The sequence below is a fragment of the Microcaecilia unicolor genome, chromosome 11 (assembly GCF_901765095.1).
Source record: "Microcaecilia unicolor chromosome 11, aMicUni1.1, whole genome shotgun sequence".
Classification (NCBI taxonomy): domain Eukaryota; kingdom Metazoa; phylum Chordata; class Amphibia; order Gymnophiona; family Siphonopidae; genus Microcaecilia; species Microcaecilia unicolor.
Window position 1 is genome coordinate 37,004,270 of NC_044041.1, and position 19,227 is coordinate 37,023,496.

Consider the following 19,227-nt stretch of genomic DNA (forward strand, 5'->3'; position numbering starts at 1 on the left):
GGTTTAAAAAAAATGTTTTTATATATATTTCTTTCCGGGAGGGAGGACAAGAGACTTCAGATCTGATGTTTACTACCAAGTTAATATTTTAGACTTAAAAGGAAATGTTAGAATTAGGTAAGAGGGGGGGGGGGGGGGGGTGAAAATTAAAATCTCTGTTTAATAAACCATGGACCAATGTGAATAATAGTTGACCCAGAAGAAGTTATACAATGTATATCTCTCATATGCTGTTTACCAATAAAAATGACTTAAACATATATATTTCTTTCCAATTTCTTAATAGTTCTTATCAGCTAAGAGGTACGATAATATATCAGCTTGTATCAGTTTCCGAATAACCAGCTTGTGGACTTTTCTGTTCAAGCTCACCACTCTTGCTTTCTAAACTGTCTCAAGGACCATCTTTTTCTTGTGTTTAAAGAGTTAGTGTAGCACTGTATTGTCGAGTGACTCTACACTAGGTTGGCAATGTCAGACTCATGCTGGATGCTGGACTACAACAAGTAAAAGAAGTCCTCCTGCCAAATCTGTGTATGGAGTTTTGGGATTTCTGAGGAGGCAAAGTGGTGAATAAGGGATGGGGTGGCCAGAAGCCTGAGCCAAATTGTGACCACAGATTGGTTGAAGATGGAGTGAGTGAGAGGAAAAAACAAACAGGTACCGATACTTAAACTTAACTTTTTTTAATAGAAAAGTGGAAAAGGGCTGGTGGGGGGAGAGAGGGACCTGGACTGATGCCATTTTAAATATGAAACAAAATGATAAGATAAAAATATGACCACAAGCTCAACATGACAAGCAATTAATATTTATTTTTTATAGCACAGACCTAGTTCTTGGGGTCATCTCATTCTGGGCATCCAGATATTTTGAGGGGTTTATTTTTGGATTTTGCTCATGCCTTTTCAGTTGTAGCCCAAGGCAAGTTATGTTCAGGTACTGTGGGCACTTCCCAATTCCCAGAGAGTTTAGCTGATTTGGCTAACCGGATAAGTGCCTCAGGCTGAGGACATGCCTGAATTTTCAGAGGCATTATCTGGATAATGGTGCTGAAAATCTCTGTAGATTGCTCAAACGCTACCTGGATAGCACCAGAATTGCTCAGGGGTGGAGCCTGGAGCTAACTAGAGGCCAGCAATATTCAGCACCGATACCCGGATAACCATCCAGATAACGCAGAAGAGCAAGAAAAGCTACCCTCCATTATTCGGATGGTTATCCAGCCATCTGCGCTCAATATTGCAGCTCTGCCCATTATACCCAGATATTTAGTGCCACTATACAGATAGCAGTTGGCACTGAATATCTGGATTTAACTTCAGATGCCGTGGTGTTTCAATGAATATTGACTTCTGGAATCTGAATATTGACCTGTGGGACAATTCACAGAGCAGTTTCGCAATCATTGCCCCTCCAGCTCATGACCTTACCTTGTCCTGTTTCACCACGTGGGACACCAGTTCTCTGCTGTTGGTCTCTAGGCCTTTGTAGGCCAATGGTTCAAATCCCATCTTGTTGCAATAAAATGAAGCCGCCTTTGAAGGGAGAGCAGCATGTTATAAATATTGAAATACCATTAATGTAAAACAAAAGTCAAAGCTGATCCAAAGCTTCTTTGATGCCTCCCTGTGCTTTGCCATCTCAAGTGTCTCTATGGAATATTCCATGCACAATCCCTATGCTCCATGATCACAGAGAGCAGCTCTGAGAGGGTGATATAGCACAGCAACTTGGACAAACCCATAATTAGTGGCAGGTGGTGGGCAGCAGGCAAAAATGGAACTCAGTGGTGGCATGGAACCTTCGAGGGCAAGCGGCACCCCGACATAATAGCCCTGACAAAACAGCCTTGTAACAAAATAGCCCTTGACAAATCAGCCCCTAACAAAATAGCCCCTCTTACAAAATAACCCTTGATAAAATAGCCCCCTAGAAAAAAATAACACATCACAAAAAAAGATGATAAACTACAAGTGAAATCTTCACTGATAAAGGCTCCTACCAGCACTGCATTGTATAAAGCATATATAAACAAAATTGTATAGCTACCAACTGGTATTCATGATCTGTTCTGCTGTTTAAGGAAACTATTCTTCCATCAACATGCTAATTAAAAAAAACAACAACAATATTGTCATCATTTTCATAGTCTTAACAACCTTATCCTGTTTGGCAAGGTAAGATTATTAGGAAAAAAAGTGCGAGGGTCACGTGACGCCATGGTGCAGGGCTGACGCTGGAAAGCTAGGCTCCGCGCACATTCACCCGAAAATCTGATAATTTGGCGTACCCAAGGTGCGAAACGCTACAGCCTTGCTCATATAAGGTGAGAGAACGATTAGTGATCAAAGATCTGGCAGAGAACAACAGAATGGCAGCGAAAACGGTGAGGAGAGAGCGAGACAAATCGAAACTGCCTGATAACAAGATGGCCGACCAGCGTGATCCCGGAGAACTAGCGGTGGGATCCGCATGGCTGACGGAGATTACGGCCGAGGTAACAGCTGCGGTCGAGGCGGCGTTGGATAAGAAACTTCAGCAATTGTTTGATCGGACGGAGGAGGCTCATGAGCGTATTGATAGTATGAATCTGGAGCTAGATGAAGGTCTACAGCGGATTTCAGAGATGGAGGAGACTGTGGGGGCGCAGAAGGAGATTAATAAGAAATTAAAGCGGCGGGTCCAGGATTTGGAGACAAAGATCGATGATGTGGAGAATAGGAGCAGGCGAAATAACCTGCGTCTGGTTGGACTTCCAGAATCGCTCTTGGATAAAGATCTGCCTACCTTTCTAGAGGAATGGCTGCTGCAGTCTTTACACATTGAGGACAAATTACAGAGATTTTGTGTTGAACGGGCTCATAGAGTTGGGCCTCTGCGACAGCCAGTGACCAGGCCGCGAGTGGTCATATTAAAATCTCTTAACTTTCGTCATAAACAACATATTCTGGACGCGATACGAGGAGGTAGTACCCTCACCTATCAAGATAAGAGGATCCTTTGTTTTCAGGATTACTCACAGCAGGTGCAAATGAGGAGGAAGTCCTTCGCGCCTTTATGTACGGATCTTTTCAACAAAAAAAATAAAATTTGCGCTTCTATATCCTGCTAAGCTGCGCCTCACGATTAATGGAGCCACAAAATTTTTCGACACAGTTGAAGCAGCTAAAGCATATATCCAACAACATGGGGGTGAATAGACCCTCCAGGAGGAAGGATACAACTATAGAAGCATATAGTGGATAAACTCAGGACAGTGAATTATTTGGGTCTATCTTAACATGGAGAGCTACTTTAGGGGGGCTGACATGAGTTCTCCAAGTCTTGAATACTGAAGGATTGAGTTGTAACTTATTGTATGATATGAACAGAGCTTGAAGATAAGGGGTCTTACGGACGAGACAATACATAACATGACAACAGGGGAAACGGATATGGACCGAGGAATAAAATGTTGGATTTCTGCAGACTTATGGGCATGGCATGGCGACCTGCAGAATACGGCTGAATGATCACATAGAACTGAGATCCAGCTTGGAATCGTTGAACTATTTCCTGGCCGATGAAAAAGAAGATGATCAAAGACTGGTATATGAGAAGTGACCTGTAAAATTGTGAATGGTTAGGTTGCGGGGCCTGGAAAGGGTTGGATGGGTAAACGGTAACTGCAGGGTGAGTGCAGGTGTTAATAAGTGACTAGTTCTTTGAACAGGAGGGAGGGAGGGAGGATTTAAAGGATGGGAGATAGGGGGGAGAGAGGGGGGTGGGTGGGAGGATGGGGGAAATTCAGGGTTTGGTTAACAGAATTTCGATTAGGTATATGGGGTCAGAAGAGGTACGTGAGTGAGCTGAATGATGAGTGGCTGATGAAAAGAATAGTAGGAGTGGTGCTGCTGGGACACCATGACTGCATTCCTATAGATGTGGAACATATATTGATGCAAGAGAGAGATATAGGAGATTGATGGGACTAAAAGTATACTCCTGGAATGTGGGAGGTATTTCATCCCCCATTAAACGAAAGAAAATACTTCATAGTCTTAAAAAGAAAAAGGCAGATATAGCACTCCTCCAGAAGACACATTTATCGTCTCAGGAGCATGACAAACTCAAAACCTGGTGGGTGGGGACAGTGTTGGAGGCCCCAGTGGTGGGGAAGAAGGCCGGGGTGGTGATATTGTTCCACAAATCCCTTCAGGTCGAGGTGGGGCAGATGTGTGTTGATCCTGAAGGGAGATACATTTTGGCACAGGTCAAGGTGAATGACACTACATACCTTATCAGTAATATTTATGCCCCTAATGTGTACTGTAAGAAATTCTTCCATACTCTCATCAGCAAGATACAGCACTTTAATGTTCCGCAGAGGATAATTGGGGGGGACTTCAATGTGGTAGCGGATTCCACCATGGATAAATCACATAATGTAGCAGGTGCGATAGGGGAGATGGATAAAGGTATCAATCTGATGTGTGGAGCCTTGGGAGTGGTTGACGTGTGGAGGGTTTTAAACCCAAATACCAAAGACTATACGCACTACTCTAGGGCCCACCACACGCAATCACGAATAGATTACCTACTGATAGATGAAGAAAGTTTTGCAGGCATCTCAGAGGCTGCAATTGATCCTACGATTATATCGGATCATGCGGCAATATTTGTTGAATTTAAAGATCAGAATTCACAAAGTAGACAGTTTAGATGGATATTTCCCATGGACCTGTATTATGATCAGGACTTTTGGACATATATTAGGGGGAAATGGGAAGAATATACACTACATAATGCATCTCATGTAGATACACCGATACTGTTCTGGGAAGCTGGGAAGGCTGTTTTACGGGGTGAGATTATAGCGTACAGTGTCAGAAAGAAAAAACAGAGAGATCGAGAGATCATCAGATTGGGGGAACAGTTGGTGCAATTGAGGAGGTCGTATGGACAAAAGTCCACAAATCATACCCGAGAACAATTATTAGCCACCCAGGTAGCCCTAAATGAGCTGTTACATCAGCGAGCAAGTAAATCTGCTGAATACTATAGATATCAACTATATAGGTTTGGCAACAAACCAGGGAAGATGATGGCAGGTCTAGTGAGGAAGGCGAAGGGGCAGAGGAGAGTGTTGGTGGTTAAGACACGGATGGGAGGCCTGGTACATAATGACATAGAGATACGAGATGTGTTTAGGGATTACTATGCTAGGCTATATGCTAAAAATGATGATGATGATTTAGATCCTGATATATATCTAGAGAATGTCACTAAGCCAAAGATCTCAGAGCAACAGAAGAGGGAGCTAAACAAACCGATTGAGACGGATGAGGTCCTTAGAGAAATAAAAGGCAGTGCATTACATAAGGCTGCGGGGCCAGATGGATTTAGGGCTGAATTATATAAAATCTTAATGCAGGACATAGGAGACCCCTTGACTAAGGCCTTTAATAGATCAGTTGAATTAGGGGAGCTTCCGCAGTCTTTGCGACTAGCGGATATAATGGTCTTTCCGAAACCCTAGAGAGATCCGACCTTACCAGATTCTTACAGACCAATCTCTTTGATTAGCTATGAGGCCAAGTTGTTGGCTAAAATTTTGGCCTCGAGATTGGCAAAAGTGTTACCGAGCATAGTTGCGGCCCCTCAGGTAGGTTTTGTGCAAGGGAGACAGAGTGGGAAAAATATTAGGCTGATATTGGCATCAATGGAGAGTGTGCGCAGGGAAGGTGGGGATTCCCTCTTTATCAGTTTCGATGCCGAAAAGGCGTTTGATCGGGTTGAGTGGGAGTTCCTGTTTGCATCATTAAGGGCATATGGCTTTGAAGGCTATTTCACACAAGCAATCTCCATATTATATAAGAACCCTATGGCGAGAGTGTTGGTCAACGGAGCGTACTCTCGAAGCTTTGTAATTAATAGAGAAACCAGACAGGGATGCCCTCTGTCCCCTTTACTTTTTGCTATAACGTTGGACCCCTTGATCAGGGAAATTATGGGTAACACTGAGATTGAAGGTATAAAATTGGGAACCAGAGAATTTAAAATCTCGGCGTTTGCCGATGACATTTTGGTTCATCTAGCTAGACCGGAGAGATCGCTGCCGGTGTTGATGGAGGTTTTTGAAGAATATGGGGCCTTCTCGGGATTTAAATTGAATTTTCAAAAATCAGAGGGATTGCCCACAACCAATACGGTAAGGGAGCAATGGAAGGGAAAGTTTCCACTGCGATGGGCGAATAAGGAGTTTAAATACCTAGGCATAACACTAACTGGAGACCTGAGTAGATTATATAGACAGAATGTTGACAAGTTACTACAGTATACGAGAGATAAGTTAGCAGTATGGGAGGGGCTACCTATAACATTAAGTGGGCGAGTTGGTTTGTATGCAATGATGCTCTTTCCAAAATGGCTATATGTACTAAGACAGCTGCCCATAGTATTACAGACTAAAGATATAAAGAAGCTTCGAGGAATGATGTCTAGGTTCTGTTGGAGTGGGAAAAAGGCTAAAGTTAAATTGGACTATCTTTATGGGAAAAGGACAGAGGGAGGCTTGGGGCTGCCCGATATTAAGCAATATAATTGGGCCTGCTTGGCTCGGCACCTAGCGGATTGGGTTTTGGAAACAGAAGAGCACACGGCATGGAATATTGAGTGTGCATTGTTTAAACCATATCATCCCTATTATATGTTACATGTTGAGGGTAAAATGTTACCTAAGGAATGGCGCCATCATATTTTATTACACCCAATGCGAAGTATATGGCAATACATATTGAGGAGACTAAATAAGAACCCACGGTGTACGGATCTCCTCCCACTAGTTGGGAATGGAGCATTTGAACCAGGGAATGCTCACCCGAAATTAATAAAGTGGGCACAGGAAGGAGTGGTATTAGTGGCAGATGTCATGCAAGAAACGGGGAAGGCTATATCCAGGGAGGCCCTAGAGGATATGGTGGGAGTAGAGAATGTGACATGGTATGATTATTATCAGCTTCATAGCTATATTGAGCACTTACATAGAGAAAGATGTGATAGAGGGATGTATGAGCTACTGGTGAATTTGTTTCTGCCTCAGGGAAGAGAACAGACTTCGGTGTCAACACTGTATAAACAGCTAAGTATGATTGCCCCGTACCGAAGCTATGAGGCAGTGGCTAGACGATGGTCTGAGGATTTGAGGGTAGAGATTAGCAGTGGAGATATAGCCCAGTCATTGAAGGAGATTGTACATAAAGTGACTAGTGCCAGACATAGGGAGATACAATTTAGAATCATTCTGAGAGCATATTTCTCTCCCATACAGGCTTATTATGCAGGTAGACTGCAAGCAACATATTGCAGTAAATGTAATTTTCAGAGAGCAACACTGTATCACATGTTTTGGGGATGTTCTGTTATTAAAAAGTTTTGGGGTCCAGTGCTGGAATATTGCGAGGCTCTGCTGCATAAGAAGATTGGGCTCACGCCTAAAACTGTTGTGTTAGGACTGACGGGAAGTGGGTCAATTATGCGATACAAAGAAAGCTTATTTATATATAAGGCACTCATTATTGGGAAACAATGTATTTTACAATACTGGACACAAGAAATAGGACCATCCTTTTGGCAGTGGAGGAGTTCGCTTCATTCCCTGGTGCGGATGGAAGCACGTGCTATGAACAGTAGCCCTAGAAGTAAACAACGTTTCTGGGAAGTCTGGGAACTGTATGTGCAGGCTCTATCAGGCAGAGCTCGCAGCCTATTGGTGAACTCACTCACTGGGGGGGGGAGGAACGGAAAGTTAAAAAATGATATGTATGCCTATTTGAATTATGTTGATGTGACAAACATTAAAGCAAGGGTATAGGGGGGATGGGGGGTGGGGAGAGGGAGAAAAATTCACAGAAAAGTTTGATGACACTTCAGTTAAAGGTTTTGTTAAAGAAGACAGAGATCAGTATTAAGTATATGTTTATTGATCTATGCATGTTGTAAACTGTGACATCAATAAAACAGTTAAAACATTAAAAAAAAAAAGTGCAGTGCCATATTCTGGGCAGTCTGACCGGGCCCTTTTGTCCGGGGGTTAATTTGTCAAGGGCTATATTGTGGGTAGGCCGTTTTGACAGTGGCTGTTATGTCAGGGGCTATTATGTCGGGGCTATTTTTTTTTCATATCTGATGCGTTTATAGCACCAGCTAGTAATCAACAATTACAATAACATCCCAACCCCTCCCCCCTCCCTCCCTTTATTCTGCCAATGATCTCTATAACTTGTAAATCGGGCAAGCTAACAAATCCCATATCTCAATCTAGAACAACGGTGAAATTATCAGTCTAGGGGCATCCAAGTCCACCCCTTTCTCTAGTCTCCAGGTAACGTATTTGTCTTGTCGGGGCTATTTTGACCGGGTACCAGGGCATGCGCATGCTGAAGGTCCAATGCATCTCTGCCCCTTCTGATGCAGTGTCCTGCTACTGAGGGGCAGGGCCACATCAGAACTTCAGCACATGCATGTCCTCAAAAGGTCCCACACTTCTCTTTCTTTCCTCCATCTCCTTTACTGCTGCCACTGCCACAAGCCCTAAAAAGAAATAAAGAAGAGGGAAATGCTGGGCTACTGGGGAGGGGGCAAGAGACAGAAGGAAGATACTGTAATCGGAGGGGGTGAAAAGGAAGAAAGGAGATAGGGAGATGCTGGACTTCAGGAGATGGTGAGAGAAAAGAGACAGGGATAGATGCTGAACCATAGGGGTGGAAGGGAAGAGAGAGGGGATGGGAAAATTCTGGACTGGCAGGGGAAGGAAGGTTAAGAAAGAGGGGAGATGCTGGACTGTGGGGAGTGAGGGAGAGAGAGGGAACAAGGAGATGCTGAATTGGGGGGGTTACAGAGAGGGACGATGCTGGATTCTGGGATAGGAAGAGAGAAGGGACAAGGAGATGCTGGACCATGGAGATGGAGAGGAAGGGAGAGAGAAAGGCATAGGCAGTCAGCAACTCAACTGTTTGGGGAAGCTAAGGTGGGATGGGATGGGCTAAGCTGGGGCGTTAAAATCCTTAGGGTGGGGGGGGGGGGGGGACATCAGAGACATTTTTGAACACAGCAGGGAAGGTTCTCTTCAATGTGTACTCTAGTACCTCTGTTACACACAGAATATATTCCAGGAATTACATACCAACAAATCAAAATAATGCACACCACAATAATACAACATATTAAACAGAACAGTATTTGCAGGAAATAAATGCAGGTGCTTTTACACTTGGCTTCTAGTCAGCCCTAGCTTCCCAGTCTAGTATCTGCGGTAAGTTGCCAAATAGCAACAAGGCTTCGGCTCTGCTAGCCTTTAGTTTATGGTGATGCACATTCCCCTATATTGTGCAAAATATAGACACAAATTTCAAAAACTGACATATTCCAATCAGTATAATACACATTAACAGATATAAATAAAAAAGGAAAATAAGATGATACCTTTTTGTTGGACTAACTTAATACATTTTTGATCAGCTTTCAGAGGCCAAAAGCTCCTGCTTCAGGTCAGGTCAAAACAGTATACTGCTGTTATGGTATCCTCTCCTGACCTGAGGCAGGAAGTTTTAGACCTCGAAAACTAGTCAAAAAGGTATTAAAATTAGTCCAATGTAAAGATATCATCTATTTTTCATTTTATATTTTATTTGTACTTATTAACCTTTATTTTATTTATTTGGATTTTTTGCTCACACCTTTTACTAACACAACTACCACATTACTTCATCCTAAATTAAAGATAACACTTTCTTTTCTACCTTTGTTGTCTGGCCATTTACTTTTTCTAATTGTGTTGATCCTAGTCTCTGGTTTCTGCTTTCCTTCGTCTTCTCTTAACTCTCTTGCCAGGTTTTCCTGTCCATTTGTCATTTTCATCTCTCCTCCTTTTTCTTCAATTTATTTTTCTGCCTCTGTCCAGATTTAATTCATTCTTACTATCCAGTTTTTAATTTCCTTCTTTTTACTTTGTCTACTTACAGCTTTCCATCGCTTCCTCTCACCTTGGTTCTCCCCTATTCCCCACTTTCACTAACTCTATTCTCCCCCTCTTTTCATCCATCATTTTCTGTCTTTTTCTCCCCTTCCTTCCATCCAGCATTTCCCCTCTTTCTCTCCTCATCATCGCCTCTTTCTCTCCCTACCTTTCCATAAAGCATCTCCTCTTCTTTCCCCATCCTTCCATCCATCATCTTCTCTCTCTCTCTCTCTACCCATTTTCCATTCCATGTGTCCCCTCTCTCCCCATCCTTCCAGCCAGTGTCTCCCCTCTTTTACTCCCCATCCTAACTTCCATCTCCCCTCTTTCCCCACCCTTCCGGTCAGCATCTCCCCTCTCTCTCTCCTTACCCTTCCAACCAGCATCTCCCTTCCAACCAGTGTCTCCCTTTTTTCTCTTCCCCCTTCCAGCCTGCCGTAAATGGGTAAGAGAGTTCGACAGGCTGGACGTAATTGGGTGATCCTGCTCCCACAGGGGGGATGCCCATGCCAATGTTTGCCCAAACAGGAGAGAAACAATGAAGTTAACCTTGATGTGGTCAGTCAAAAAGCAGGCAGGCTGAAGTTCGAAGTTCACCAAGCATTGATTAATGAAACCCCAGGAGGCCTTGGAGTCTCCATCAAAGCATAGTGGAATCGTGACCTGAAGCTGGGCACCTGAGGAGGCAGGATCACTGGGGAGGGCCCTGAAGGCACCACTGGAACTGCAGTATGCATCGCTGTCAGCTGTGCACAAACTCCCTGAAGGGTTCCTATCAACTGTTGTAACTGAGCCTGCTGTTGTTGGACCACCTGGGCTAGGTCCTAGAGGAATTGAAGAGGGGGCTTGTCAACTGAGCTTATGGCTTAGCGTATGACTTTAGCAAACTGTCATGGTTGGGGAAGGTGAGCTGTTGGGCTGTGATGAGGTTGGCTCCAGCTGTGCGGCATAAGCACTATGCCAGGCTCTAATGGGGGGTTGCTGATGGGACCGCCTGGCGTAATCTGGGAGCTGGAGAAGGCAGGACCTGACTCAGACTGACTGAAGCGTAGGACTAGGTGGTGCCTAGTAGACTGGCTGGAACCCAAAAGGGGCAGTCCAGAGGTTGGCTCTTAGAAGACACCCCCCCAAGGGCTGTCTTAAGAGCCAACCCCAAGGAATCTTCTAAGACAGCCCTTGGGGGCTGGCTTCTAAGACAGCTCTTGGGGACTGGCCCAACGCAGGCCAGGGAGTACCTGGAACAGCAACGCTGGAGACAAGAACACACAGGGTGGGTACACTGGAACAAGCAGGACTGGAAGCAGCAATTGGCCAGGCAACGAACACAACTCTAGAAGCCTGTTACTGAAGCACTGGTGGAGTGTACAGCACTTCCTTAAATAGCCAGGAAGTGAGATCATCTGTCAGCGCCATGCAGCAACCAGGAAGTAAAGACTCACAAGAATCTAGGCATAGAATGCTGCAGGAATCTAGTGGTTTCCTGAAACAGGTGAGGGGGTGAAATACTCCATAAGTTACGGTCAAAACAAATAATATTTTATTAAAGGTGTTTGGGAAGAGCTCCTGTTTACTTCACAGGAGGGGAGAAAACAACATCCAAAGCTAATTCTGTAAGCACAACAGTGTCTTTGGGTGGCCTGCTCCTGCACAGCCACAACATACATGAATGTCTTGTCCTAAGCAGCAATTCTTATTAGTCTCTGGCCTGGTCCCTGGTTCCAGAGTTACCAGCACAGTCTCTAGCAGGCATGCAAGGCTGGCCTGCAGGTGGCCAAGTCAAAACAAACTCTTCAAGGTTCCAGTCTGAACTTGGCCTACCTGAACATAGTGATTGCAGTTTCTCAGCTTCAGGGTGGAGGCATCTGCAATGACTGTCACTGCTTCCCTCTGGGCTCTTTTAACCTGTCTCTGGCCCAGCCTTTATGCTTCCTGGGTCATGCTCTTCTGGCTCCACCGCCCTCATGTCAATTTCCCCTTGGGCAAGGCTAGGGTTTTAAGGACCCCTGATACTGTGAGGAAGTGGTAGCATCCTATAGATTCCCTCACAGAGAACTCAGGGAGGACAAGAAGAAGATGTAAGAGATCTACCTGTACCAGAAAAATGGATTTCAAGGGTGATGAGGTGGAGGAAATGAAAGAAATCTCAGTGAACCTTGAAGATGTACAGAGCCAAACCAATGATGGCCAATGTAATGCCAATTTTTAGGAAGGGTTCCAGGAACAATCTGGGAAATTATAGACTGGTAAGCCTGACTTTAGTCCTGGGCAAAATAGTGGAAACTAATATAAAGAATAAAATTATAGAATATATAGACAAACATGGTTTAATGGGACACAGTCAACATGGATTCAGCCAAGGGAAGTTTTGCTTCATTTGTTTGAGGGAGTGAATAAACATGTGGATAAACCTGAGCTGGTTGATGTGGTGTATCTAGATTTTCAAAAAGCTTTTGACAAAGTTCCTCATGAGAGACTCATGAGAAAACTAAAATGTCATGAGATAGGAGAAAACAGAGGGTAGGGTTAAATGATCATTTTTCTCAGTGGAGGAGGGTGAATAGTGGAGTGCCACAGGGATCTGTACTGGGACTGGTGCTACTTAACATAAATGATCTGGGAATCAGAACAAGTGAGGTGATTAAATTTTCAGATGACACAAAACTATTCAAAGTTGTTAAAAGACATGCGGACTGTGAAAAATTGCAGGAAGATCTTAGGAAATTGAAAGACTGGGCATCCAAATAAGATGGTGAAATTTAATGTGGACAAATGCAAAGTGATGCAAGTTGTGACCTCACTTTGAGTGTTGCGTTCAATTCTCAAAAAACACATAGCGGAATTAGAAAAGGTCAAAAGGAGGGCAACCAAAATGACACAGGGGATGGAACTCCTCTCGTATGAGGAAAGGCTAAAGAGGTTATAGGGCTCTTTAGTTTGGAAAACAGACAGCTAAAGGGGGATATGATTGAGGTCTATAAAATCTTGAGTGGTGTAGAATGAGTAAAAGTGAATTGATTTTTTTACTCTTTAGAAAAGTAAAGACTAAGGGACACTCAATGAAATTACATGGAAATACTTTTAAAACAAATAGGAGGAAATATTTTTCCACTCAATGAATAATTAAGCTCTGGAACTCATTGCCTGAGGATCTGGTAACAGCGGTTAGCATATCTGGGTTTAAAAAGGGTTTGGATGAGTTCCTGGAGGAAAAGTCCACAGTCCATATTGAGACAGACATGGGGGAAGCCACTGTTTGCCCTGGATCAGAGTTGGGGAAAAATGTTCCCGCCCAACTTGTGCCCAAAAGCAGCCCAAAAATAGCCTAACAATCAAAAATAGCAATGTGAGGAGTGGGGGAAGGGGGGTCTGTCATCCCCCCCCCCCCCTCCGGTCTGTAGCTACTGCCTCACCTATGTGCTGCTGTACGCTTGCTTTGCCTCCTCCAAAATCCACTCCACGTGGTCAATCACAGCTCTGCTTGCTGCCTCACTGTCCAGTGCTGCTGAGCACTGCAGCACAGCTGATGACCTCATCACCTTGTTGGTCAAATTTGGAGCTGGAATGAAGCTTGAGATGCACCAAGCCTCATTCCTGCTCCAAATTTGACCAATAGGGTGAGCACTACAGACAGAGCTGGAACCAACTGACATGAGTGTGCGGCTGCCCAAAAAGTCACAACCCGCAACTGTTGAAAAGTGCCCATGGTCAACTTTAAAAATCCACCCAATTCTTTAGGAGAGAGGTTCCCAAACTTTTTCGGTTCACGGCACCGTTAGTGTCCGAGCAATTTTTTGTGGCATCCCCCCCCTCTTGCCACATAGGTCTCCACCCCCCACAGACTCTACTGCCCCCCCTGCATTTTTTCCACTGCTCACCTTCACCTGGAGCAGCCCTGGGGGGCCTCCTCTGCCCCCCTATGTTTCCAGCTCTCCCTTTTCCTGTCCCAATGTTCCTCCCTGCCCAGCATCTTTTCTTTATCCTTGTCTCTCCCTATATTCAGCTTCTCCCTTCTTTTTTCCTTTCTTCTCATACTATCCTGCCCTGCCCACCCTACCCCACTTGAGTGCCACGTCTCTTCCTCTCTTTTCCAGGCCTGCCCACCCCCTGAACAGTCTGACTTCTCTCCCCTTCAACCTTCCTCCTCCAATCAGGTCTCTCTTCCTCACTCCCAGTGAGCCCTACATCTCTCACTCTCACCAACTCTCTTCCATAGCCCCAGTCCCCTGTACCTCTCCAGCAGCAGCAATGATTAAGAAAGTTTTCCGTCAGCATCTGGGCATCTCAGGCACGCCCTGCCTACACAAATAACAGGAAGTTGCATCAAAGTAGGCGGGATGCTCCAGAGAAGAGGGCAGCTCCGATGTTGGTGGAAAACTGTCTCAATCGTCGCTACTAGAGAGGTACAGGGGCCTGTGGCTACAGAGGAGAGCCGGCAGAAGGAGAGATGCAGGACTCACAGGGCACGGGGAAGGGAAGAGACAAAGAGACATAATGAGGGAGCAGCAGCAGTTCAGGTGGCACTGAGAGTTCAGGATTTGCCGCAGAACCCCTGCGAGTTCACTGCAGCGCACCAGGGTGCCGCAGCGCACAGTTTGGGAGCTGCCGCTTTAGGAAAACTGGAGTTGGCAACTTTGCCTGGGATTGGTAGCATGGAATATTGCTACTATTAAGGTTTCTGTCAGGGAGACGTATGTGTTAGGTGGCGAGAGTCTGATAGGTTCAGACAGGGAGAGGGACCTTGGGGTGATAGTATCTGAGGATTTGAAGGTGACGAAACAGTGTGACAAGGCGGTGGCTGTATCTAGAAGGTTGTTGGGCTGTATAGAGAGAGGTGTGACCAGCAGAAGAAAGGGGGTGTTGATGCCTCTGTATAAGTCATTGGTGAGGCCCCATCTAGAGTATTGTGTTCAGTTTTGGAGGCCGTATCTTGCTAAGGATGTAAAAAGAATCGAAGCGGTGCAAAGAAAAGCTACGAGAATGGTATGGGATTTGCGTAACAGGACGTATGAGGAGAGACTTGCTGACCTGAACATGTATACCCTGGAGGAAAGGAGAAACAGGGGTGATATGATACAGACGTTCAAATATTTGAAAGGTATTAATCCGCAAACGAACCTTTTCCGGAGATACGAAGGCGGTAGAACGAGAGGACATGAAATGAGATTGAAGAGGGGCAGACTCAAGAAAAATGTCAGGAAGTATTTCTTCACGGAGAGAGTGGTGGATGCTTGGAATGCCCTCCCGCGGGAGGTGGTGGAGAGGAAAACGGTAACGGAATTCAAACATGCGTGGGATAAACATAAAGGAATCCTGTTCAGAAGGAAAGGATCCTCAGGAGCTTAACTGAGATTGGATAGCAGAGCCGGTAGTGGGAGGCGGGGATAGTGCGGGGCAGACTTATACGGTCTGTGCCAGAGCCAGTGGTGGGAGGCGGGACTGGAGGTTGGGAGGCAGGGATAGCGCTGGGCAGACTTATACGGTCTGTGCCAGAGCCGGTGGTGGGAGGCGGGGATAGTGCTGGGCAGACTTATACGGTCTATGCCAGAGCCGGTGGTTGGGAGGCGGGGCTAGTGCTGGGCAGACTTATATGGTCTGTGCCCTGAAGAGCACAGGTACAAATCAAAGTAGGGTATACACAAAAGTAGCACACATGAGTTGTCTTGTTGGGCAGATTGGATGGACCGTGCAGGTCTTTTTCTGCCGTCATCTACTATGTTACTATGTACTTGTGATCTGGATTCGCCATTGTTGGAAGCAGGATAGTGGGCTAGATGGACCATTGGTCTAACCCAGTACGGCTATTCTTTTCTTAACAAAATCCATCCACTCACCAGCCAGGAGTTCCCTAATTTCACTATCTGTAATGCGTATGCATGAGGCATGTCCCAAGTGCTTACAAATCTCTCTCATGCCTTTTCATTCCAGCTATACAGAAAATAAAACCAGTAAGGTGTGCCTCTAGAACTAGAATGGGAAACACTAACAAAATTCTCACTGATAAAACTCGAAAATATTAAACTCGCTCTCTCTGGTGCCGACCATCCTGCAATAATTCCACTTCATGACTTCCTATATTTAATAACTTTGGGTTTCTGCATAATTGTGAGCTTGGGATAACAATACCTTCCTTCCAACCTCATATACTGTAATCAGTCTACTCATTGCACCACAATAATCGATACAAAATATCTATCCAGTGGTGTGAAGCATTCCACTCTCTTACAACAGCTGGAGCTATGCCCGTTATCTAAGTCGGAGCACCAGATGCAGCAACTGAGATTATAATTAACTGCAGATGTGGGGTTGTCAGCATTTTTCAACAGCAGACTCGCCCCTTTCAGCACTCAATAGAAAGCCTGGGATTAAAATAGCTCTGTTACGAAACAATAATCCATGCATGTATTCCTGTAGAATTCCAACATAGAAGAAAACTTGCAACCTACCTGTTTCGCATTGCCAACCCACAAGGTAATGGAATGGAAACTGACAAATCTGCCTCTTTCATGCTAAAAGGTAGGAAGTAAAAGATTCAAATTCTGCATTATTCAGAAAAACATATATTTACACAGACACATATGATTTTTATTTCTAGAACCTTCTCCACAAAAGGGCAATCCTAGAGTGACAGTAATGTCATATTGTCTGTGGGTTTCACCTTCATAATTGTATTCAAAATATCTACAGCAAGGATTTAAACTATATACTTCCGCCGAAATATCCTGTCTACTGTAGTCACTAATATCTTGAAAACAAATTCTCAGATCTGTATTATTGCTGAGTAAATTACTTCTCCAGCAGATGACTCCAGACACTGCTTAAACTTAAGAAAGCTCACAGAAACTATATTACACTTTTCTGCAGCACATGCTGACCTTTAAAAAAAGAAAAAAAGCCTTCTTAGTGACTGTATGTTTCACCATGTTCTAAAAAAAAAAAAAATTAATAGTTTTTACTAGTTTTTAAGTCCTAACACTTCATCAGACAGAAAAAAGGCAAGAGCATAGAATGATATTGCTCATAAATCAGTAGCGTAGCTAGAAATAAAGTTTTGAGGGGCCAATGGATAACATGGGGAGGCACTAGGCAATGAACACTCTGTTTCCTCAGCCTCTCCTTACCTTCCCTTTCCTATTCCCTCTCTCATCCCCTGCCACCCACCAAAACTAAAATTAAAAATAGCTAAGCTTGCGAGGATCCCTAAACCCTGCCAGCTGAAGAAATCCAGAGCACTGCAGTATAATGAAAAAGCTGCAGACAACGGCAGCACTTTCAGCTGCCACTGCCAACACTACCAGGAAGTTGTACAGTGGCAGGCTAGTACTGCCCAAAGCTGCCAGGCTAATACTGCCCAAAGCATCAGGACGTGCCCCCACAAAAACTGATGTGCTGGCGACAACAGCACAAAGTGCCACTGCTGTCGGGCGATATGAATCATCATTTTGTTTTTGATCCCATGAAGGGAGTATTAGATTGCAAAAAGCTGGACAAGAAATGCATTAAGTTAGTCAAATAAAAAGGTTATCACCTATGCAAGCGTAAATTCAGATTCTAGGTAAGGTTCCCACCTCTGCAGCCCAGAGAGAAGTCAGGCAAGCACAATCTCCTATCATCAGTTTTCACATCAATTGCCCTCATCTCTGCCTTGTTGTAAAATGTTTACTAAAGCTTTACTGGAAAATAAAAAGAATAGATTTGTAACTTGCACTTACCTTCTCTCCTTTGTCTGTGTAAGATGTCTAGAAATTATGTTGAAAAAGTATTAAAAATACAGTATCAAGATCCAGCCTTCTTGAAAAAATAATACATAAAATTAATTTCCCATTAAATAATTTTAAATGTACTATGTATAACCATCTTCGGGAATAAATAAAACTCACAGAAAGTATGTATCATTCAGTTGAAGATGTTACCTTGAAATTGTGGCTGAAAGAAAAACCCTTGAAAAGAGGAACATTTTGTAAACTTACCATTGTATAACAAAAAAAGAGGGAGTTTGGCACCTCTGCCGGACTCTAGATCTGAGATTTCGATAAAGCCCTGTAACTGGAGACAGCTCCACCTCCACCCATACGCCCATCACCTTTGTAATTTGAGGATCTGCCTCAAGTAATCCAGACTGGACCCAGAAGGCTCATAAATATGTAGATTTTGTAATTGGGAACTGTATTTAATAGAGAATGCAGGACAAAAAAAAATCTGATTCTACTGGTGTTACAGCTCTTCTTCATGGCCCAGATGATGTTTGTATGGGGTATTCAAAATAAACTTGGGAGTTTGCTCCTATTCCTGAAATATCTTGCTTTGATTTGTCATCTCTGGACTGCATCACTGGTTAAATTCTGATAAAGAGAAAGCAGAGTTTATGTGAAGCTAATGTACACCCTCTTCTCTCCCTTCTCACACGTGCCCTGTGGCATACCCACTGGGCTTTCAAACTTGCTCACTTTCACGGCCTCTTCATTCCTTAGCTCTGAGATCTAGATATCCACAGAAGACTGCCTCAGTTACTGCACAACCCGGGCACTTCAAAGCATGTTTCTGTCCATAATCTGTGAGGGCCCAATGCTCAAACCAGGCTTATAATAATTCATTTAGACTGTTTTTTTTTAGCCCCTTTTGCGCGTACATTATTGTGCGACAAATGCACAAAGGGTTTCAGCACTGCTTTTACCATTCAGTGAAGAAAAGCGTATTGGAACAATAAAACAAAAAAGAAAAAGGAAAGCAATCCTCCGTGAACGCATATGATGTCCATCTATGATGCACAAGAAAAACAGTTTGCTTTATGGCAGGATCTCTTGTGAGGTTTCTCTCGCTTGGACCAATCCAGGGAGCAAACGTCTTCACTAACCGCTTCAAAGAACTACATAGCTTTCCAAGGATTTTATTTGATGCAAACTGAACTTTACTGCCACAAGTGAACCATTTATAACTCCATCTGTACAGTAGAAAACCTCCTGTCCATTCAAGATTATGTACTACAACCTCCACCACTTTCCAATTTGATTTTCTTTGCAACTTTCAGTATTTACACAAGGCTGCTCTTGCCATTCCAAATTGCAATCCAATTCCTTCAGGCACAGACCCTCCTAGCTGTCCTTCCAGCAATGCACTTTTCCAGCTGCACCCTGGCCTTGAACAAGCTTCCCCTGCTCTGGTTCCTGCTCTTGGGCTGGGTTCCCCTTACCCACCCAGAGCTCCACACTCCTTCACAGTTATCTAATTTA

General features: G+C 44.2%; 1 protein-coding gene across 1 annotated transcript in view; it reads right to left on the reverse strand.

Annotated features, from left to right (window-relative positions):
- Positions 1 to 18,549, reverse strand: part of LOC115479662 (4-hydroxyphenylpyruvate dioxygenase-like) — a 60,325-nt gene extending 41,776 nt beyond the window's left edge. The window contains exons 1-4 of the mRNA XM_030217730.1: positions 17,968 to 18,549; positions 17,710 to 17,736; positions 16,444 to 16,506; positions 1,434 to 1,538 (exon numbers count right to left, since the gene is read on the reverse strand). Coding sequence (XP_030073590.1) covers positions 1,434 to 1,538; positions 16,444 to 16,506; positions 17,710 to 17,736; positions 17,968 to 17,970 — 198 coding nt within the window. The 5' untranslated portion in view covers positions 17,971 to 18,549. The remainder of the gene's footprint in view (positions 1 to 1,433; positions 1,539 to 16,443; positions 16,507 to 17,709; positions 17,737 to 17,967) is intronic.
- Between the last annotated feature and the right edge of the window lie 678 nt (positions 18,550 to 19,227).